At 39.7% G+C, this 22,967-nt stretch overlaps 1 protein-coding gene and 1 non-coding gene across 5 annotated transcripts; both read left to right on the forward strand.

Annotated features, from left to right (window-relative positions):
* Positions 1–39: 39 nt before the first annotated feature.
* GSKIP (GSK3B interacting protein) lies at positions 40–21,452 on the forward strand. 4 transcript variants are annotated; one of them, XM_059915848.1, is made up of 3 exons: positions 40–111; positions 17,133–17,401; positions 19,747–21,452. In XM_059915848.1, the coding sequence occupies exons 2-3, from the start codon at positions 17,144–17,146 to the stop codon at positions 19,906–19,908; spliced, it is 420 nt and encodes a 139-aa protein (XP_059771831.1). In that variant the 5' UTR covers positions 40–111; positions 17,133–17,143; the 3' UTR covers positions 19,909–21,452. The 4 variants fall into 4 exon arrangements, with proteins under 4 accessions (XP_059771831.1, XP_059771833.1, XP_059771834.1 ...); XM_059915850.1 differs by having other exon boundaries at positions 83–111; positions 17,143–17,401; XM_059915851.1 differs by lacking the exon at positions 40–111 and adding an exon at positions 698–867.
* On the forward strand, positions 976–1,098 carry LOC132361455 (small nucleolar RNA SNORA27). The gene has a single exon (XR_009501743.1). It is a non-coding gene; the product is annotated as a small nucleolar RNA SNORA27 (small nucleolar RNA).
* Positions 21,453–22,967: the final 1,515 nt, after the last annotated feature.

The raw sequence follows: 22,967 nt of genomic DNA on the forward strand, positions 1-22,967 counted from the left end.
AGTTCCGGCTCCGAGGGGGCGGGGCGAGGGCGGGGAGGAGAGGGGGCGGTGCCGCAGGTCGCTTCCAGAAGCCTGGGGAGGGAGTGAGAGGAGGACGAGTGGTGTGCGCAGGTGAGCAGTCGCGGGGCCGGCGGCGGGAGGCCGGCCGGGGGCCGAGGCGGGTTCGCGGGCGAGCCGGGGGCCCTCTGAGCCGGACGTGGCTCTGCAGGCCGGGCCATGAGGGGCGACGGCAGAAGCGGCCCGGTGCCCGGGCTGAGAGGGGGAGGGGTCTGGGGGCGGATCCGGCCTGGCCCGTCCCGGGCAGCTTAGACCCCGACCCCGGAAACGGGCGCTCGGACGCCGCCGGCTCTACGGGGAGGGCTGCAGCCCCTCTCGACCATCCCTGCCCCCCCCCACGCCCACCCCCCCGTATTGGCCTGTGCCCATAGTCAGCAAGTTATTCGTCGCCCGCCTCATTCAGGTATTGTTTTCTGGAGCTTCAGCTTCGCTACTGTCTAGAGGCTTGCAGTTTCCAAAGCGCTTCATTCATCCTGCGTGTGCTGCGCCAGCGACCAAGACACTTGAGCTTTCTAGGCATTTGTGGGCAGAACTGCTCTCTCTGATCGATACCAGAACCTTGCGACCCCGCGGAAACCTGGGCAAAGTACTTGTGCGGTTCTGGGAATCTGCGCAGCCGTGTTTCTGCCTTTTAGGAGGCAACTCCTGCAGAGGCGGAGCCGGCTCTTAACTTGGTCCACCCCCGAGGAGGCCTGCGTGCGTGTGTTCCGTGGCCCGGAAGCCAAGGGTCCTGGGTTAGAATCCCGCCCCTGGCGCTCATTAGCCGAACCCCTGGAAGCGGCCGCTGCCCTCTCGGAGTCTTCGCCAACTGTGAGCACGTAATATCTTATCTCCAAATATTGTTAGGAAACTTAAACGATATCCGTAGGGAACCAGCGGAGTCCCGATACATCCAGTTTAATCAAGAATAGTGAATTAAACCCACCTTTCGCTTTACCAGTTGGACTTCTTTCTTGGTTATTCCGGGGGAGCAAAGGAAATACCCTTTTAAAACTCAAGCAGACTGGGTGTTTGTCTTGTAACCTGTCAGAGGAAACAGACTGTGATAAGCTTACTGGAAAGTCTTGTGGAGTTTGTCACTAAGCAGTTCTAGTATTCGGAGTGTACAAAGTTTAATTAAAGTTGTAAATTTTATTAGCCGTCCAGTTTTGCTTAACTTATTTGGTATTTCTACCAAATAATTGAGTCTGTCACCTCATCAGAAGAGAGCTTAAAAGTGGGGATGTTTGCCTCAAGGCCCCGTTCAGTAAGATTTAGTAAATGATTTTAAATTTGCCAACACTTTGTTGATTTATCCTATCTGTGGGTAAAAAGGTTCATGGTTAGTTAATAAATTAAACTGTCGAAAGAAAAAAGATAGTGAATTAAGGCGACTGGGTTAAGAAGATTTTGTTTGTATGCTGATAACTTTCACCAGTGCCTTAGAAATACTAACACAGCCCACAAGTGTTGGCAGATGGAGAAAGCTCTGGTTCTACTTTCCACAGTCACCTTTTCGTTTTGGAACCAGGGTGCTTTCCACTGTATGTAGGTGCTGGGATTGTTGCTTTTTTTTTTTTTTTTTAACTTATTTATTTTTTGGCTGTGTTGTGTCTTCGTTTCTGTGCGAGGGCTTTCTCTAGTTGCGGCAAGCGGGGGCCACTCTTCATCGCGGTGCGCGGGCCTCTCACTATCGCGGCCTCTCTTGTTGCGGAGCACAGGCTCCAGACGCGCAGGCTCAGTAGTTGAGGCTCACGGGCCCAGCCGCTCCGCGGCATGTGGGATCTTCCCAGACCAGGGCTCGAACCCGTGTCCCCTGCATTGGCAGGCAGACTCTCAACCACTGCGCCACCAGGGAGGCCCCTACCCCTCATTCTTTGTAGACTTGTCCCAAGCATTCTTGGTAGCTTCAGTTCCCTTGCTCTTCATTCATGTTTAAATGTTTGTTAAGGGTCCTTTGAATGAAAGTCTCCACAGTTAGAGATGTGAAAAAGGTAAAGAGGAATTCAAGGAGCTTATGTTCTGTAGTGAAGGGGTCACTCCTTTATTCAGTAAATATTTACTGATTGCCTGCTATGTGCCAGGGATTGTTCTAGGTACTGGGGATACAGCAGTGACCAGATTAAGTCCCTGCCCTCATGGAGTGCTTATATTTTATTGAAGGGAGGGGAAACAAACAGTAATCAAACACATCATATGCCATGTGGTGATAAGTGCTGTAGAAAAAAAATAATGTAAAGGGAATGGAGAGCAGAGAGATTTGCCACTTTTATATTGGGGGTGAAGGAAGGCCTCTCTTGTTTAATAGGTGACATTTTAGCAGAGACTTAGGGAAAGCTGGGGAGCAAGGCAAGTGAATACCTGCAAGAGTTTTCCAGGCAGGGGGAACAGCAGAATGCAAGAGCATGCTTAGCGAGTTCAAGGAAGGTCACGAGGGAGTGAAGGAAAGAGAAGAAGCTGGGGGTTTGCGGGGGGAGGGGTCATATAGGGCCTTGTAGACTTTGCCTTTTTATTCAGTCGGTGAATGGGTTTGAGGAAAGCAGTGCCATAATCTGGCCAAAATTTTTGCAGGACCATGCTAACTGCTGTGTTGAGAATAGACTTTTGTGGAGGTGAGAGGACCAAAGGTGAAAAAGCAAGCCCAGTTAGAAAGATACTGCAGTAATACAGGCAGAGATGACAGTGGCTTCGACTAGAGTGATGGAAGTGAAGATGGGAAAAAGCATTTGGATTCTGGATATATTTGGAAGATAATAAGCCATGTTTATGAATAATTATAATGCTTACCATAAAAGGAGTGTAAGCAAAGTGGTATGAAACTGGGATCCAATCTGGCAGGGAATTGGACTAGACCTTGGGAGGTTTGAACCAGACTTTTGATGAATGAGTACAGTTGATTTTTTTTCAAGTTGAAATGTTAAGTAAGTGATTTCTTTTGGAATATAGAATTACGTCCACACTGTTCATAGAATGTGCAAAATTTCAAATATCAGAGAAGGGAAATAAAAATTAGAAGATTTTGTAAAAACAAATATGCTCCCTTCACAGTCTTAAGTGTGTTGCCGGGTGCATTTTTTGCTTTCTAGGAGAAATTCAGCATAAATTGTTAAGGTTTGGGATCTGTCATTATTATACCTCAGCTCAAATAGGGTACAGAGTCATCCTAACAGCGTTCTGGGTTTTATCAAAGACAAAGTACTATCACAAAATGTTAACAGCTAACATTAATTAAGGGAGGACGATGAAGGTAATTACCAATCAAACATTGTCAACTTCTGAAAAATTCTAGGAAAGGATTTGAAATGACAGGTTAGAGGCTATATACCAGAGGCTGAATGGGTCATGTCAAAAAATCATCCATGAAAGAAATCCATGTTAACATGTGAAATAAAAGAAAAGCTGAGACGTTGTCCTCTTAAGACTTGAGCCTGAGGTAACAGGAGTAAGATAGTAGTGTTCCTGCATCGCGTGTTTCTCAGAGCCGTGAAAGGCCGCAGCTGCAGCCACTGCACATACTGTGAAGAGCACGGAACTTGGAGTCAAAGGGCTTAGGTCAGAGGTTAGTCTTTCTTCTTTAAAGATATTTAAATACTATTTTTAACAATTAACAGATAGTATTTCTTGAGCTTATTGCGTGTCCAGCACCGTGCTAAGCGTTTTCCGTATATTCACTCATTTAGTTCTCTCGGGATCCCTTTAAGGTAGATGCTTTTGTTAGCTTCATTTTAGGGAGGCGGAATGTGTGACTAGAGGGATTAAGATATCTTGCCCCGAGTCGCAGAGTAAGTGGCAGAGCTGAGGTTCTAGCCCCGATCAGTCTGTTCAAAAGAGCCCTTTAACCATCACACCATATGGCCACTTCTTGTTCATGTTGAGAGGATTTTCCAGACTGCGATGTATGATACAAATAAAAGTACAGTTGACCCTTGAACAACGCTGAGGTTAAGGACACCAACCCCCCCAAAACTGAAAATCCACGTATAACTTATAGTCAGCCCTGCATATACGCAGTTCCACATCCGCCAATTCAATCAACATGGATAGCGTAATACTGTAGTATTTACTATTGAAAAAAAATCTATGCATAAGTGGACCTGTGCAGTTCAAACCTGTGTTGTTCAAGGGTCAGCTGTAATCATCAAGATATTACATTCTAGCCCTCAGCTGATTGTTGTAATGGCAACTGAAAAATCGAACTTTCTTTCAAAATGTAAATTTGACATCTGTATACTGCTCTTGAAATCATTCTGGCTCTGTTCTTTTGCCATGCTGTAGACACGCAGACAGTCGTATGTCTTTCTACGCCCGTTCTTTTGTCATCAAGGACAAATCTAGTCTTTTGCTAGCTCTTTGATGCTGTAAATTTGTGATGAAACAAAACAAAGTCTACTAAATTAAGAAGTAGAGAATAAAGAATTTAGTGAACAATATCTTGACAACTAGTTTCATGAATTCTCCCCAAACCACTAACACAGTCCAAAAATTATACCAACAGATGAAGTAAGAGCGGTTCCTAAATAATTTATGGATGATGTTATAAGGAATCATTTGGAAACTTTTTGCAAGGTGATGCAATCTACCAGAATAACTAAAAGCACCCGTAAGGTATTCCAATTTTTGAAGGTGCTGGCAACAGAATATTGCTCAGAGTCTGGTAGAGAGCCAATTTAGAGTTTAAATGGAAAACAAAGAGGTTTTCTATTTCATATCTCTTTAGATATTGATTTGTTTTATGTTGGTTAGAATGTACCTTATATTAAATATAATACCAAATCCTCTATATAATCTAGTGGGTTATATAGAAACAAAAAACTAATTCCTGGAGTTATTTTGGTTTTGGTTCTTAAGCATTCAGTTTTTTAGTCTTAGAATCTCATTTACAATTTCTGGTTTCAAAGGAAAGGTTGTTTACAGGGTTGTAGGGTTCTTGCCTATTTTTTACAGTTTAAAGGACTTCTCCAGGAGTACCCTTCTAGTTGCCAGATGGGATTCTGCCTGATTCATGAACTGCCTAATAAAGCCAATTAAATCTTAAAAAAAAAAAAGACTTCTCAAATGAACTTTATATATTTCTTCACCGTCACCTTCCTCTTTAATCAGCTGAAGCACAATAAAATTCCGGTGGCTTGATTTGTTTTGTTTTGTTTTGTTTTGTTTTGTTTATAAATTTATTTATTTATTTGCTTGTTTTTATTTTTGGCTGCGTTGGGTCTTCGTTGCTGTGCGCGGGCTTTCTCTAGTTGTGAGCGGGGGCTACTCTTCGTTGCGGTGCGTGGACTCCTCATTGTCGTGGCTTCCCTTGTTGCGGAGCACGGGCTCTAGGCACGCAGGCTTCAGTAGCTGTGGTGCGTGGGCTCTAGAGCGCAGGCTCAGTAGTTGTGGCACATGGGCTTAGTTGCTCCGCGGCATGCGGGATCTTCCTGGGCCAGGGCTTGAACCCATGTCCCCTGCATTGGCAGGCAGATTCTTAACCACTGTGCCACCAGGGAAGCCCATTGATTTGTTATTACTAGGTTGTGTATGTGTCTTTGTTGAAAGTGGGGTGCAGAGTAATTTTATAAATCAGTGTATAAATGGAAAGATAGGCCATTTTTATTTGAATTACAAATAATGTATGTTTGTAATGCTGCAAATGATTCTGATTTAAAATTTTTAATTTCAAAATAAGCATCTCAGAGCTATTGAAAACATTAAACGTTATGTGTTACAGAAAATAAAGTTTAAACTAGCTTTAGCTTTGCCTGAATTCTAAATGTTGCGAATTAATCTTTATTCATCTTTACTTTCAAAACAGTAGTTTGAAATACAGATAAATTCAAAGCTCTCATTTCATTTGAAACTGAAGCTGCCAGTTACTTTAACTTAGGTCCTAACTTATCTTAGGTAAGTCCTAACTTACCTAAGTCCTAACTTACCTAAGTCCTAAGATAAGTCCTAACTTATCTTAGGACTTCCCTGGTGGCACAGTGGTTAAGAATCTGCCTGCCAGTGCAGGGGACACGGGTTTGATCCCTAGTCTGGGACGATTCCACTTGCCGAGGAGTGACTAAGCCTGTGCGCCACAACTACTGAGCCTGCACTGTAGAGCCCACGAGCCACAACTGCTGAGCCTGCGTGCCACAACTACTGAAGCCCATGCACCCTAGAGCCCACGTGCCACAACTACTGAGCCCACGCCCCACAACTACTGAAGCCCGCGTGCCTAGAGCCCATGCTCCACAACAAGAGAAGCCACTGCAACAAGAAGCCCGCACACTGCAACAAAGAGTAGCCCCTGCTCGCCACAACTAGAGAAAGCCCGCGCGCAGCAACGAAGACCCAACGCAGCCAAAAAAAAAAAAAAACAAAACTAAGTAGTCTGGCTTCTCTACGAAGAAAAATGTTTCTGCTTCCTACACCTCATACTTTCTAATACATCACATTTTTTAAAGTTTTTTGTCTTATTACAAACATAATACATTTTTCTGCCATAGAAAATTAGAATATAAAAAATTAAGGAATAGAGAATGAAGGACTTAGTAATCAATATCTTGATAACTGGTTTCATGAATCCTCCAAAAACACTAACGCAGCCCCCAAATTATACCAACAGAAGTAAGAGTTATCAATAATTACCTTAACTATTTTTTTTAATATATTTTTTTAATTTTTATTTATTTATTTATTTTATTTATGGCTGTGTTGGGTCTTCGTTTCTGTGCGAGGGCTTTCTCCAGTTGTGGCAAGCGGGGGCCACTCTTCATCGCAGTGTGCGGGCCTCTCACTGTTGCGGCCTCTCTTGTCGCGGAGCACAGGCTCCAGACGCGCAGGCTCAGTAGTTGTGGCTCACGGGCCTAGTCGCTCCGCAGCATGTGGGATCTTCCCAGACCAGGGCTCGAACCCGTGTCCCCTGCATTGGCAGGCAGATTCTCAACCACTGCGCCACCAGGGAAGCCCTACCTTAACTTTTAATAAAGAGCATTATTGTAACTGAAGTGGGAAGAGCTATAAAGACTTAGAGAAGGTCCAACCCAGTACTAACATTCCACTCTTTCACCAGCTCCAACCTCTGTCTATTAACTTTATACCCCCAGACCCAGTGCCTGGAATTTTCAGCTTTTTTAGTTAATTCCTTGAGTTAAAGCAGTCCTTCTCTTACTTATTTTTCACTCATATATTTCGGTCAGAGGCAAAGGAAACGCTAGGGGTGGGGAAACATAACCTAAAGAGGACATGGCTTGAGGCTGCCATTTGCTTTAAAATTGTACGTAATTTTGCATCATACCTCATAATATTGTTACTCTAGCAGTGATGTGTATTTTCCAGGAGTGTCTATCATGTTTATCCAGTAGCTTTGTATGCCCCATGTCACAGAGCTGAGTACTACAGCTTGAGAAGCAGAAAGTTAGTATTTTTCCTTTGGTTTATTCGCTCAGAAAGTATTCAGTGAAGACCTGCTTTATGCCAGACACTGTGCTGGTGATATGGACACCACGGACCTTCATTTGCAGTGAGGTATGATAAGTACAGAAGTATCAAAACAAATTCTAAGGAAGGAGGATATAGTGATTAACTCTACCTTGAGATCAGATACAGAATCCTGAAACAGATGTGTCCGAACTGAATTTGGAAGGATTAAAAGTCTGAAAGTAGTGTCAAAATATAACTTTTTAAGTTAAAAACGTGAGTCTTAATACAAACATATAGTAAGCATGTGTCAAAAATGTATTTAACTCATTAATGAAAGAACCAGCAAGATGGTGAAGTTGATTCAAAGTAATATGGAAGAGACCAAAATCAATGAAAGAAAAACTGATGAAATAAGATTCCAAAATTAGCCGAAAACTGGTTAATAAGCTTTCCACTTCTGGCTAAGATAGAGTAACAGGGACCAGATTTACCCTTCCACCTGAAACAACAAAAAAAGTGGGCAAAAATACATGTAACAATGGTTTTAAGACTTTGGACATTAGGCAGTGAAGGACAGTGATCCCTGAGAGACAAGATGCAAACTGTTGCCCCAGATTATTGCCTGGAGAAAATTTCTAGGCATGGCCTTGGGAGGAGAAACCCAGGTAGAACTGGCAGTCTACCTGAATTGAGGATATGAAGCTAGGATTCCAGGAAGGCCAAGGCAGCTAGGACAGAGTACTAGAAGGTAGAGAGCTTCTTAGAGCCATGGATGTATATACAGAGGATCCCCCTCCAGGCTGCAGCTGAATACTGATCAACACATAGTTGTGAGGAAACTCCCCAGGGCTGGGGAAGAGACTACCCAAAAGAATTAGAGGAATTTTCAGAGCTCAAACAGGACCAGTGATAGTTCCAGTTCCTCTCACCCAGAATGAAAAATCTCATAGTTCATAGGCCATCCGGTAGAGTGCTCAGAAAGGTTTTGCCTCTGTAGTTGGGAAAAAAATTAACCAGAGACTAAATCAGTTTTGATACTGCCTTAAAAAGCCTAAAAGTAAGACCTGAAAGGATCAAGCTTTTCCCAGATAACTACATCCCAGGGCAATACTCAATAATATTTACAGGAATATAAAAATATCAAGCACCATGCAAGGTAAAATCCATGCAGTCTGGCATCCAATCAAAAAATATTAGGCATGCAAAGAAGCAGTATGCAACCCATAACGATTAGAAAAATCTATCAATTGAAACTAACCCAGAAATAACAGTGACATTAATACATTTATTATAATTATTCCATATGTTCAAATAAAATTAGAGAAAAGATTGAGCAAATGAAGTAGAGACATGAAAAATATGTTTTTTTATTTTATTTTATTTATTTATTTATTTATTTATGGCTGTGTTGGGTCTTCGTTTCTGTGCGAGGGCTTTCTCCAGTTGTGGCAAGCGGGGGCCACTCTTCATCGCGGTGCGCGGGCCTCTCACTATCGCGGCCTCTCTTGTTGCGGAGCACAGGCTCCAGACGCGCAGGCTCAGTCGTTGTGGCTCACGGGCCCAGCCGCTCCGCGGCATGTGGGATCTTCCCAGGTCAGGACTCGAACCCGTGTCCCCTGCACCGGCAGGCAGACTCTCAACCACTGCGCCACCAGGGAAGCCCGAAAAATATGTTTTTTAAAAAAGAACCCAAGTAAAAAAAAAAAAGAACCCAAGTATAAGAGATTAGATACAGCAAAGAAAAGATTAGACAAGAACTTTAAATAGCAATAGAAACTATTCAAAGTGAAACACAAAGAGGGAAAGAGTGAAAAAATGAGCATAGGGGTAGGACAACTTCACTTGGACTAATATTCATGAAACTGGACTCCCCAAAGAGAGGAGAGACAAATAAATGTTAGAAGAAATAATGGCCAAAATTTTTCCAAATTTGCTAAAATCTATGAACCCACAGATGCAAGAGGCTCAATGAACCCCAAGCAAAAGAAACATGAAGAAAAACTACACCAAGAGGAACAAAGATACCAAATGACATCAGACTTCTCATAGGAAACAGTGCGAATAAGATGATGGTAGAGAAACATCTTTGATTTTTTTCTTGAAGGAAACATTTTTTCTTGAAAGAAAAAAAGTCAACCTAGGATTCTATACCCAGCAAAAATATCTTTTAAAAATGAAAGTGGGGCTTCTCTGATGGTGCAGTGGTTAAGAATCTGCCTGCCAATGCAGGGGACACGGATTTGAGCCCTGGTCCAGGATGATCCCACATGCCGCGGAGCAGCTAAGCCCATGTGCCACAACTGCTGAGCCTGCACTCTAGAGCCCACAAGCCACAACTTCTGAGCCTGCGTGCTACAACTACTGAAGCCCATGTGCCTAGAGCCTGTGCTCTGCAACAAGAGAAGCCACTGCAACGAGAAGCCCGTGCACTGCAATGAAGAGTAGCCCCTGCTCGCCGCCACTAGAGAAAGCCTGCGCACAACGACGAAGACCCAGTGCAGCCAAAAATAAATAAATAAAATAAGTTTATAAAAAAAAAAAATGAAAGTGATAGGAAGACTTGTTCAGACATAGAAAAGCTGAAAGAATTCATCAACAGCAGACCTACACTACAGGAAATGTTTAAGGAAATCATCAGGCAGAAGAAAAATAATACAGATCATAGATGCAGATGTAGATCAACACAAAGAAATGAGCATCAGAAATAGTTACCATATGGTTAAATATAAAATGCATTTTTCTTATTCCCTAACTCTTTGAAAAGTAACTGGCTATTTAAAGCAAAAATAATGGGAATTCCCTGGTGGCCTAGTGGTTACGATTCCGGGCTTTCACTGTTGTGGCCTGGGTTCAATCCCTGGTCAGGGAACTGAGATCCCGCAAGCCATGACGTGTGGCCGAAAAACAAACAAACAAAACACTGTTAAAAACAATAATAAAGCAAAAATAACATGTATTATGAAGTTTCTAACATATGTAGAAGTAAAATGTATGACAAAAATAGCACAGGGCTTCCCTGGTGGCGCAGTGGTTGAGAATCTGCCTGCCAATGCAGGGGACACGGGTTCGAGCCCTGGTCTGGGAGGATCCCACATGCCGCGGAGCAACTAGGCCCGTGAGCCACAATTACTGAGCCTGCGCGTCTGGAGCCTGTGCTCTGCAACAAGAGAGGCCGCGATAGTGAGAGGCTCGCGCACCGTGATGAAGAGTGGCCCCCACTTGCCGCAACTAGAGAAAGCCCTGGCACAGAAACGAAGACCCAACACAGCCATAAATAAATAAATAAATAAATAATTAAAACATTGCAAAAAAAAAAATAGCACAAAGACTGTATAATATACTCTTGTAAGGTTCTTATATTATGCATGAAGTGGTATAAGAACACTTGAAGGTGTGATAAATTAAAGATGTATATTATAAACTCTAAAGCAACCACCAAAAACATTCAACGAAGAGTCAGTAAGCCACCAAAGGATGTAAAAAAGAATCCTAAAAAGTGGTCAGTCCAAAAGTAGGCAGAAAAATAAGGAAAAGGGAATAAAGTACAGATGGGACAAATAGAAAACAAACAGCAAGATAGTAACCATATCAATCATAGTAATCATATTAAATGTAAATGGTGTAAACACTCCAATTAAAAGGTAGAGATTATCAGATTAAATGAAAAAGCAGGACCAAACTATATACTGCCTACAAGGAACCTACTTTAAATATAAAGACATTGCTCTTCCCATTCTCAAGAGCTTAAAACAGTCTATTGTATCAAAATCAAATTCTGTTGTCTAGGTATTAGCACCTTGTCACATTGGGCCATTCCTATCTATTATTCTCTTAGCATTTTCCTTGTAGTAGACTACCTAGTCTAGTTTCCTTACAATTCCTGCCACACCCTGGACCTTGTTTATGCATTGTTCCCTCTGAAGAATCCTTCACAACTCTCTTCTCTGCTTATCCATAACTTTTCATCTGTGCTCATTCAAGCCCAGTTTTGACTGACCTGTTCCATGAGTCAAGCCCCCCATAGTAACTAACAATTATGTTGTAAATCATGGAATGTCAGCTCTCAAGAACAGTAAAGAATTTCCCGTTCATTCCCCCTTATTCTGTAAGTGAGAAAACCAGTGAGGTTACATGGCCAGCCCAAGTTTATACAAGCTTAGTGGTAAGTTTGTAGTAGGACCAAGACATATTGTTTTCTCTAATTATACATTTTTTATGTTATAATTATGATGCATGTGCATGGCATTAATATTTGTGTACGTATTTCATGTGCCTGTCTTATTTCCCAAATTAGGCTGTAAACTACCAGTAAACATATTTAATTAGTATTCTAATGCTTAGGAAAGTGCTGGATATATAAACTTAGATTCTAAATTGAAAAGATTAGAAAATAGAAGTAATTCATTGGTTTTTACCAATGAAACACTGACAGTTAATTTCCCTCCATAGATTAGCTAAGATTAAAAATAGATTTTCTAACATACCTATTTCCAAATCTTGGTACTTATATAAAATAAGCTGAATTTAGTACCTTTATATCTATTGATTTTTTTCAACAATAATATAAACTCAGTTCATTATATTATCCACAAGTATTCACAAAGGTCTAGTCCTGTGCTATGTGATACAGTAGCCACTAGCTTTTTAAATTTAAATGAATGAAAATTAAATAAAATTTGAAATTTGGTTCCTCAGTCACTCTAGCGAAACTTCAGGTGCTTAATAGCCACAAGTGCCTAGTAGCTACTGTATTGGACAGCATAGATAAAGAACATTTCCATCATTGCACAGAGTTCTACTGGTCTAGAATTTCTCATACAATGATAAGTTGTTTTGCCTACAGAAAAGGAATCCAGGGATTTTTACAGGAATCACATTGATGAGTCACCTATTCTGGTAACCTGACAGCATCGCTAATGTTTCATTAGTAATTTTAGTAGTTGTCCCTTCACCAACATGGACGTATATGTCCCCATCCGCAGTGGTGCAGGCTTCTACAGTTGGGTACACAAGATAATCCATTGAGAAGTAAGAAGAAAATAAGCTTATATTTCATATTTTACCTTCTCCTCTTTAAATTCATATTTATGTGTTTTGATATGCTAATTGTGATATTATATGTAAATAAATATACATATGATGAGGTATCTGCTCAAAATATTTTTAGCTATTGGGATGAATAATCAAAGTGGAGAAACCACTTCTCTAGTGCCCCATTGGTAAGGCTACCCAGTTGCTCCCTGCTTTGCTTCTGTAGCTCCTTTCATCACACACTGAATTCATGTTTTTTGGCTCTATGTTCATACTCCTCAAAAGAGGATCTGATTGGATGAGCCAGTCACCATCCAGAATCGGGTAGTTGGACAGAGCTCTTGATTCAAGACAATTCATAAACCCCTTGCCAGCCTCGAAATGGTGCCTTTAATTAAAACACCCAAACCCAGTTCATTTTGCTGTATCACGGTGCTGGAGTTACAGAATACACATCATGAAACCTATGACTAAGGAACCTTTCCAAAGAAGGCAGTGAGCTTGACAAGCACACTGGACCTTCTTTTAAAAGTAAATGATGACTGTTCCAAAAAGGAAAGTCAGAAAATGAAATCTCTTTGACTACCTTTATACTCCTTTCCCTGCTGATAGGATATGGACACTGGTAGACAGAATAATGACCCCCCCCACAAAGATGTCCATGTCCTAATCCCCAGAAACTGTGAATATATTATCAGTACCTTATATGGCAAAAGGAACTTTGCAGGTTTGTTCAAGTTAAGGACCTTGGATGGGGAAATTATCCTGGAATGTTCAAGTGGGCCCAATATAATCAATCACAAAGGTCCTTATAAAATGGAGCACAGGTGCCAAGAGTCAGAAGAAGGAGATAATGTGACTACAGAACCAGAGATTGAAGTGATATGCTTTGAAGGTGGAGGAAGAAGGGACCATGAGCCAAGGAATGTGGGAGACTTCTAGAAGCTAGAGAGGCGAGGAAACAGATTCTCCCCTGAAGCCTCCAAAAGGAATGCAGCCTTGCTAACACCTTGATTTTAGATTTCTCACGTCCAGAATTGTAAGAAAATTAATTCGTGTTGTTTAAGCCACTAAGTTTGTGGTAATTTGTTACAGCAGCAATAGGAAGTTAATACACATGTTGATACTCATATTCTACAAAGCTTTTATTCAGCACTTTCCACATTGACAGGCACAAAAATATCATCATGGTTCCATTTTTTTTAAACCTCTTCTATAAAGCTGTTGAAGAGCTAGATTAATGAGTGCTTTTTATTTTGGGTAGACTGCTAATTCAGTATGCTTTCAGTTGCCAGTAAAATAATGAATGTATTGGCTGCAATAACTGAAAAGTGCAAAGGTTGGGCAGCTGTCAGGGCTTGGGCTTCATTTCTCTGTGAATCTCTTGGCTCTGTTCTTTTCCCATTGTCAGCATCATCCTTGAGTTTCCCTCATCTTGGGATGGCTACCAGGAACAGCTGGGGCTGTGTGCTGTAAACCATTCTGCATTAAAGTGACTAGAAAAGGGACTGCCCTCGTGGTCCAGTGGTAAAGAATCCGCCTTCCAGTGCTGGGGACATAGGTTTGATCCTTGGTCAGGGAACTGAGATCTCACATGCCATGGGGCAACTAAGCCCGCACGCCACAACTACTGAGCTTGCGTGCCTCAATGAGAGAGCCCGTGTGCCGTAAACTACAGAGTGCACGCACTCTGGACCCTGTGCACCACAACTACAGAGCCCATGCGCCCTGGAGCCTGCACGCCACAACTAGAGAGAGAAAACCAGCATGCCACAACTAGAGAGAAGCCCGTGCTGCAACAGAAGATCCCGCATGCCTCAATGAAGACCACGGGGGCTGCAACTAAAACCTGATGCAGCAAAACAAAAATAAAGAAAATAAATAAATATTTTAAAAAAATAAAGTGACCAGGAAGAATTTGGTGTATTGATAAGTTCAGGACAGCCTTCAACTGAGATTGGGGTCAATCTCACGCAAATTGCTTGGTTACTTTACTCAGTAGGGGAAGGGGGGACTTCCCCGGCGGTCCAGTGGTTAAGACTCTGCCTTCCAATGCAGGAGGCGTGGGTTCAATCCCTGGTTGGGGAACTAAGATCCCACATGCCGTGGGGTGTGGCCAAAAGCTTCAAAAAAAAAAAAAAAAAATAGGGGAAGGGGAGGTATTATGATTCCTCTTGGAAAATCTGGGTGCTGTTAGGAAGGGGAAATGATATTGATAAGTAATCAAGAGCTTGTCATAACCAACAAAAGATAATTGTAATAATACCTTAAAATAATGATAGCTTAAAATGTGAACTTGTATAATGCTTCAGTACTAAAATCTATCAATTCTTATGTATCATCAGAGGTTCTGGATGTGTCTGCTATTTAATGCATCATTCAGAAGCATTTCAGAGAAAAATCTCCTGAAAGTTCACAGTCTCAGGAAAGGTGTCTTTCTCTTTTTTTGCCCCTTGGTTCTGACTACTACACACAGTGTGATGACCTGCTTTACTGACCTGTGAGGATTTCTTAACATTCTAGTATCGGATTCTTTGGCTTATCATATCACTATGGTCCTAGTTGCAATGAATTAGGCTCTTTCTTTAAAAACTTGACTCCTGTCAAGCTTTCTCATATAAACATCTTTTTCATGTAACAGTTATTATTTCTGTCATCTGTAGTTAACGTACTTGATTACTTGAGGAAAATAAAGATGTTTGGCATTCAGGATGTTAAGAGATTTATGGTACACAGCCACATTTCAAAATCTTCAAAACTGACTGTAAAAAAAAGTGGTCTCATTTCTCATACATAAAACAAAGTGTAATATTAAGGAATATAATGATTATTTCTAGAGAAGGTAGAAATTTTTAGAAAATCAAATATTTTCACTTTCAAATATACTAAGTCAACATTAGATTTCAGTTACCTGACAAATTCCTCCAGCAATAATTGATAAATTTATAATTAACTTGTATTGTTAGTAGTGAGTGACTAATCCTGTAAAGTGCTGTGGGAGACAAGATAAAGGACCCTTAAAACGTATCATTAGTTGAAATAGGATTGGAGGATTATATTATTTGTACCAGTTTGCTATGTAGTTTTTTGAAAGAGCTTTACATAGTTTATCATAAATTGCCTTCAGCAAATAGTTTTGACTTTTATAGTGTGTAAATGACTTGCAGCTATAGGAACTCTAGCCCCTTAAGATTTTTGCTAATAATTCAGATCATTGGCGATACAGTAGAATCACCCAGAAACTCTGAAAAAATACGCAGAAAAATCTCCCAGAGGTTTTGATTCAGTTTCTCAGATGGGGTTTGTGGCCACGATTGAGAACCACTAATTTAAAGGATTTTGAACATCACACAGATAGGGCACAAGTTGGTAACTTTAGAAAAAGGGATGAAATTTATAAGGTAATAGACAAACAGTACAAATAAATGTTTATAATGAGTTGAACAGTCGTCCTACATTTAGGACAGTGGATGCTTAATCCATATCAGAGAAATGAAATCTTAATTTACTTTTAAAGCCAACAGGTAAAAAGAAAGTATATCTTATTCTGAAAAGCTGTTTTTACATTCCAAAGCAATCTCACATTTATTAACTTTTCTCATCCATACATTTCGAATTTTTAACAATACTCAACTGCTCCCCCAGTCACAGAAGAGAAGCAAGAACTACATAGCAGACTGGCAGTAATATTGAATCAAGTTAGCACGAGAAATAATATTTTTCAAAGTATAATATGTGAGCCAGTTCAAGTAAATAGTAAAAAGAGTTATTCAGTAAGTGGTGTTGGGACAATAGGCTATCCACTTGGAAAGTAAAGCTACACAGAATAAATTCCAGACGGATCAAAGAGTTAAAAATAGAGATAGAGAATGAGAATTCAAAAGATAATTTAGAGCATTTTAAAATGTAATCGTGGAATGGGGAAGATTGCTTCTTAGGCAAAACCCCAAATGGAGAAGTCGTAAAAGGAACTATTGAGGGTGTACCTTAGTAGGTAAAGACTTAAACTTTGATTTTAGACAACCTTAGTTCATTTTTATTTGTTTTTTTTTTAATAGCTGTATGACCTTGGAACTAAAAATATCCTGTAAGTACCCAAAGGTTGTTTAATCAAGGATATACATATTCAAACAATGAGACATCATTCTTTTCCTCTCAAGTTGGCAAATGTTAAAAAGGGTTGGAAAGGGTGTGGTGAAAAAGAGCAAAGTCCTTTATATTCTGTTGGTGGAGTATCAGTCAGTACAGCCTTTTTTGAAGGGTGAATCAGCAGTATCTATTAAAAGTTAAAATGAGTATATACTTTGACTCAGCAATTCCAGTTCTAAATATCTATCCTAGAAAAATAATAATACATTTAAAAAGAAGTAGGTACTAGGATTTTTACATTGGCATTGTTTGAAATAGCTAAAAACTGATATTCTGAATTCGTACCAATATGGGGATTAACCTTTTGGGGAGAAGTGGAGAACAGAGTTGTGTTTTGTTTTTTTTTTAATCTATAGGTGTCTGTAATTTTGCTGTGAAAAACTACTGAAAATGGTTTTAGGCAATATTTTCCCTAAAAGTTGTTAACTCAGTAATGTTTTCCAATAAGTAGCAGTTGTAAGGCATAACTGCTTTTAATCAAACATTAGTATGTGGAGTGTCTTTCTATAAGCCAGTTTTATATCCAGATTTTTGCAGAATGGAAACAGACTGTAATCCCATGGAGCTGAGCAGTGTGTCAGCATTTGAAGAAGATGCAGAGCTTAATGGCTTTGAAGGAACTGATATGAAAGACATGAGGCTGGAAGCTGAAGCAGTTGTAAATGATGTTCTCTTTGCTGTTAACACCATGTTTGTCTCAAAAACCCTGCGCTGTGCAGACGATGTGGCCTATATCAATGTGGAAACAAGAGAAAGGAATAGATACTGCCTGGAGCTCACTGAAGCCGGGCTCAGGGTAAGTCATTTTCTCTTTAGGAAAAAAAAAAATTACATCTTTACCACTTAATCAAAAAGGGTCTGGAGTCAGGGAGTGGGAAAGAGTGTTAGATGAGAACTTGACACTCAGTAGCTTCTAAGTTTTTTTAAGGAAAGCTTTTTTCCCTAGGAATTTTTATTAATACTAAAGTCTTTCAGCCAACATGGGAAAATTGGATTTTTTGAAAAAGAAAAAACAGATTTGATTTGCAGAGTATTTTGTAGTAACCATCACCCCCCAGATTAATTTATTTCTTATCTCTAGCTAAATATGTTTACCCGAATTATGCATTCTCTGCGTTGGATGAGTTTTGCAGTCATTGTGTTGAATATTTTCCCACCTCTTATAAATGTCTCTTCTATTGAAACAACATACTTGAGGGAATTCCCTGGAGGCCCAGTGGTTAGAACTCCGCACTTTCACTGCCAAGGGCCCAGGTTCAACCCCTGGTCGGGGAATTAAGATCCCGCAGGCCATGCAGCACAGCCAAAATAAATAAATAACCTTCTATCTTGGTCAAAAATCTCTGACTTTTCTGTTTCTATATCTGTTAAGGATCGTTCTCCCAAAGATATGCAGTATCATAAAGTAGAGCATATGGTTTAAGCAAGTAAAAATGTCATGTGATACATTAAACAAGCACATGAACATCTCTTTATTTCACTAGATTCAATTTACCTAAGATGTATGTGAATCGTGTGTTCTGTGTATCCCTTGATAGAGGATCACTTACATTGAAGCCGATTGCAAGGCCAGCATCGTCACTACCCTTAGTTCCCCAACAGCTGAGGCTTGGCTTTGGGAGTAGTCCCGGAATTAACTAATCTTCATGCTCCCCTTCCTAAATTTGTACCAAAAACTTGTCATCTTTAGAAGTGGATCTTAAATAGAAATAGGCAAGTCGAAAGTAGAGATAAATGACCCCAGGTAAATTACTTCTGTCTGACACTGTTTAATTCTGGTGAGGTAGGAAAGGTTCTAATGAGAGTCAGAAGTCTTACAGGTGAATTTGAGTGACCTTGGGTGAGTCAGTCAACCTGAGTCCCTACTTCTTTATCTATAAGTTGGAGATTTAAAAAAAGAAAACTGAAAAGGATTTGGGGGATGGTTATGTGAATGAAGTTTGCAGAAAGATCTGGATCAGTTATAAAACCTGGCATGTAAGTACTCAAATATTTATTTTTTCAGTCTGATTCAGTTGACATTTATTGAGTAACTATCCTGTGTCAGGAATTATAAATCAAACCATGCGAGTAAGACATGATCCCTGTCCCCAGGTAGACCACAGGCTAGTGGTGATAAGAGAGGGGCAAACACAATTGTAATATGTTGTAGAAAGTGCTGGGACAGAGCATGGTCCCGAAGTGGTGCAATAACAACAACTCTGCTTCTGTTTCTAGCATAAACTTGCATCTCCTATGGCTTGAATAGATGTCATAAAATGTGGGGTTCATATGCGGAATTCACAAGCTTTAATGAAGTCAGCAAAACCTAAGCTGATTTTGCCCTACACTGTGCTGGTGAACCATGATATAGGTCTTATAATCTTGTTGGAGAAAAAAGCTTTAGCTGTGTTTAAGGGGAAAAAACACACAGAGAAGCACACAGAATAACATTCCCTTTTATCTCACAGAGTTGAGCAGATAAGTAATGTATTAGTAATGAAAGTGGCATTTCAGATAACTAATTATAAAGCAGAATTAAAACTATAAATAAATTTTAGAATTCTTTATACAAAGTCCAAACACATAAATTATGATAAAAATATGGACTAATACTATAGTAATAATAAATGTAATTATTTATTATAGTACCTTTATAAAAAGACCCTCAATATATGTGGAATTAAATAGAAGCATGGGGACTTCGCTGGCAGTCCAGTGGTTAAGACTCCGTGCTTCCAGTGCAGGGGGCACGGGTTCGTTCCCTGGTCGGAGAACTAAGATCCCATATGCCGTGTGATGCAGCCAAAAAAAACCCAAAATAAATAGAAGTATGTTTTAGACCGTGAAAATGAAATACTATTTTTGTATAGCTTTTTAAATTCTTTCTGTATTTTACATTCCTTTAGGATCAAGAGTAGGTAAATCAGACCTTTTAAATTTTGAGAAACAAATTATAATGAGAGCATTTTGCTGGTGGTGTTCCTGTACGTTATGAATTGCTTAAATATTACAGGTTGTATTAAAAATATGTGTATTCTGACTATTGATGGAGAAACACATAATGTCAGAGAATGACCCATGTAAAAACTTGGGGGTTTTTTTGCTTTCTGTACCAAGATGAAATCTGATTCTTTATTCACTACTGCATTTCTCTTGTAGGTGGTAGGTTATGCTTTCGACCAGGTGGATGATCATTTACAGACTCCCTACCATGAAACAGTCTACTCCTTGTTGGATACACTCAGCCCTGCCTACCGGGAAGCATTTGGAAATGCGCTCCTTCAAAGACTGGAAGCTTTGAAAAGGGATGGACAGTCATGACTCAGTTTTTTCCTGTTAGAGAGGCCGCTGCTGGTACACAATGTTGACCTAAAGCTTGAAATTCTTCCAGATGGTCATAGTAGAAAATGCATCTTTGATTTTGTGTCTTTATCATTGTTTGCTTCACATTTAGGCTTTTGATTGAGAACTTTATTGACTAATGAATCGTCTTTCTTAGTTTGTGATTCATTAAGGAAATCCTGAGGCCATTGCTGTGACACCGTCATTAAGACATTCAAATTTCTTCATATAGTATCTCTGGCATTCTGAAAACCTAATCAGTATTTCATTCTCTTATTGCAGGACTTTGATGCTGCCAGCACTGTCTCTTACATAGGAAATTCTAGATTTGCACAGTAATATAGGAAATAAACTAACTTCAAACTTTGATTCAGCTTGCTAAATCAGGGGTTTGCTACTAGCTTGGACTGACTTTGTAGTAATTATTTTTGCTACTAGCCTTATTGGAAACAAATTATCAACTAGTTTCCCCTGCACAAATTTTGAAATTCACTGCTTCATGTAATCTATTTATATTATTAATATGGACTGATAAAGATGAGTTAATTCTATATTACGTAGCTAGTATTACGTGAAGAACAGGTACTGAAATAGTACTGTATTCCTGTTTGCAACAGCCAGCCAAGTAAGAGGACAAACCGTTAGCAAATGAATGCAACAATTACTTGTTTCCAAGATATTTAAGCACATAAGCAAATACAGGAACAGGCTCCATTCTTTTCCTAACAAAAAGCATCTTCAGTGTGTGTGATTTAAAAGAAAAAAGACTCTGATTTCCTAGAAAACAGTATTTTGGCCTGTGTTGATTCTTATTATGAATGTTTGTTTACATAATGTACAGTATATATTCAGAAAGTATTTTTGCTTCAACGTTTCCTTTCTATGATGTAGCGCTTTGGTATTCCCACAGCACCCCTCCTTCCCCAACAGATGTACAGTGTTCTGTCTCAGTGCTAAATCTGCAATGTCATATGAGTGCATCGTATGGGTTTGAAACCAAAGGATGAATGAAGCATTCAGAGACTTAATATTTGAAAAATGGAGACTGTATTTTATATTTTATTACAGGTACTAATATTTATAAAAATAAACTATACCATGCTGCTACATGTTTTCAAGTACATGTTGAATAATAAGGATTGGGGAGTTGTTTTTTTAATACTAGTCTAAAGCAGCAGCTATAGAAATGTTGAACTAAAATTCCACATCTGGACACACCTTCATAATTTGTCATTTGAAGACTTTTTAAAATCATTATTAAATAATAGGTACTTTTAGGCTCTGAAGATCATGTAGACCAGAGCAAGTTAAAGTTTGGTTTGGGTCACTATTCATTGTCAGAGTTTATTGGAATGCTTAAATTATGTTTGATAAATGAACATTCATCCTCAGCTTTATTTTCAGATGCTGAAGTGTTTGGGTAATGAAGTCTAACTTCAGGTTGAACTTTCTCATGCTTAATCTCAGGCTAAATGTAAAGGATATTTGTAAAGTCTGAATAAAATTCTGTTTACTAATTTTGAGTTAAGTATGAAGAAAAGTGATTGATTGTATGTTTAAAAATTGAAAGCGTTCATTTTGTGATAAATGTTTGATTCCGAGAGATTCCGTTTCCATTTTTGAATTCTGTATTGTTCCATTTCGGTGTGAAGTGATTTGCTCTTTTTATTACTATGAAAGAGCAACAGAGAGAGAAGACATTAATAAAACTACACATATCAAAACCTCCACTATATATTAAAACCTTCATTTTACCTAGATTTTTAAAAGAATTTAACCAGATAAATTAAGCCTTGATTTCACTTCCAAAAGAAAAGAAAAAAAGAACCTCCAAGTAAGTAGCTCTTATAAGTCAGTAAGAAAAAAATGAGAATAAGGGGCAAATAATATGATCAACTGAGAAAAATATACAAATGTCCAGTAACCACTTGAAGGATGTTCAACCAGACCAGTAATTCATGAAAGGAAAATAGGCTTAGCTATGTTGAGCCATTTTACCTAATAATTTAATAGTTTCTCTTACTTAAATATAATGATATCAATAAAGATTTAGTGAGAGGCATAGTTACACTCTATTGGAAGATATATTGGTGAAACCTTTCTGGAAAATAGTGGTAATAAAGCCTTTACAAAGCTTATAACTTCTGTGCTGGTAATAGCCTAGAAATCTAGCATAGTGACATGATTCAGCAGAAGATATACAACAAGGATGTCATTTTCGCTAATGAAAAATAGAAAAGGCTCTAAAAAGTGGTTAAGTTATGCCAGATCCTCTTGATGGAAAAATATGCAGCCATTAAAATTGGAGAAAATTATACTACAGGAAGAAAGGGATTTAAAACTACATCTTGGGCTTCCCTGGTGGCGCAGTGGTTGAGAGTCTGCCTGCTAATGCAGGGGACACGGGTTCGAGCCCTGGTCTGGGAAGATCCCACATGCCGCGGAGCGACTAAGCCCGTGAGCCACAAATACTGAGCCTGCGCGTCTGGAGCCTGTGCCCCGCAGCGGGAGGGGCCGCGATAGTGAAAGGCCCGCGCACCGCGATGAAGAGCGGTCCCCGCACCGCGATGAAGAGTGGCCCCCGCTTGCCGCAACTAGAGAAAGCCCTCGCACGAACCGAAGACCCAACACAGCCAAAAATAAATAAATAAATAAAGTAGCTATTAAAAAAAAAAAAAAAATTAAAAAAAAAAAAGTCAACTTTAAAACTACATCTTGAAAAATAATCTTCTATGTAACAGAAGGAAAAATGAAATAAAATATCCTACAATGTTAATATAGTAGTCATCACTAGGTGATAAGATAGGTAATTTTCATTTTCTTTTTCCTATTTTCTACATTAGCTTTTATGTACTAATTAGAGAAGGGAAATGCAATAGCTGTCGGTGTTCAAACCAGCTGAAGAACATCCCTTTCTAGCAAAAGCACCGATCTGTGCTCAGCTCTGCCTGCTCCCAGCATCCCTGAAGCGGCAGTATGATTATGAGGAGAATGCGCACCTCGTTTCCCACGATGACACTCTTCCCACCGTTCCTCCA

The sequence above is a fragment of the Balaenoptera ricei genome, chromosome 2 (genome assembly GCF_028023285.1).
Source record: "Balaenoptera ricei isolate mBalRic1 chromosome 2, mBalRic1.hap2, whole genome shotgun sequence".
Lineage (NCBI taxonomy): Eukaryota > Metazoa > Chordata > Mammalia > Artiodactyla > Balaenopteridae > Balaenoptera > Balaenoptera ricei.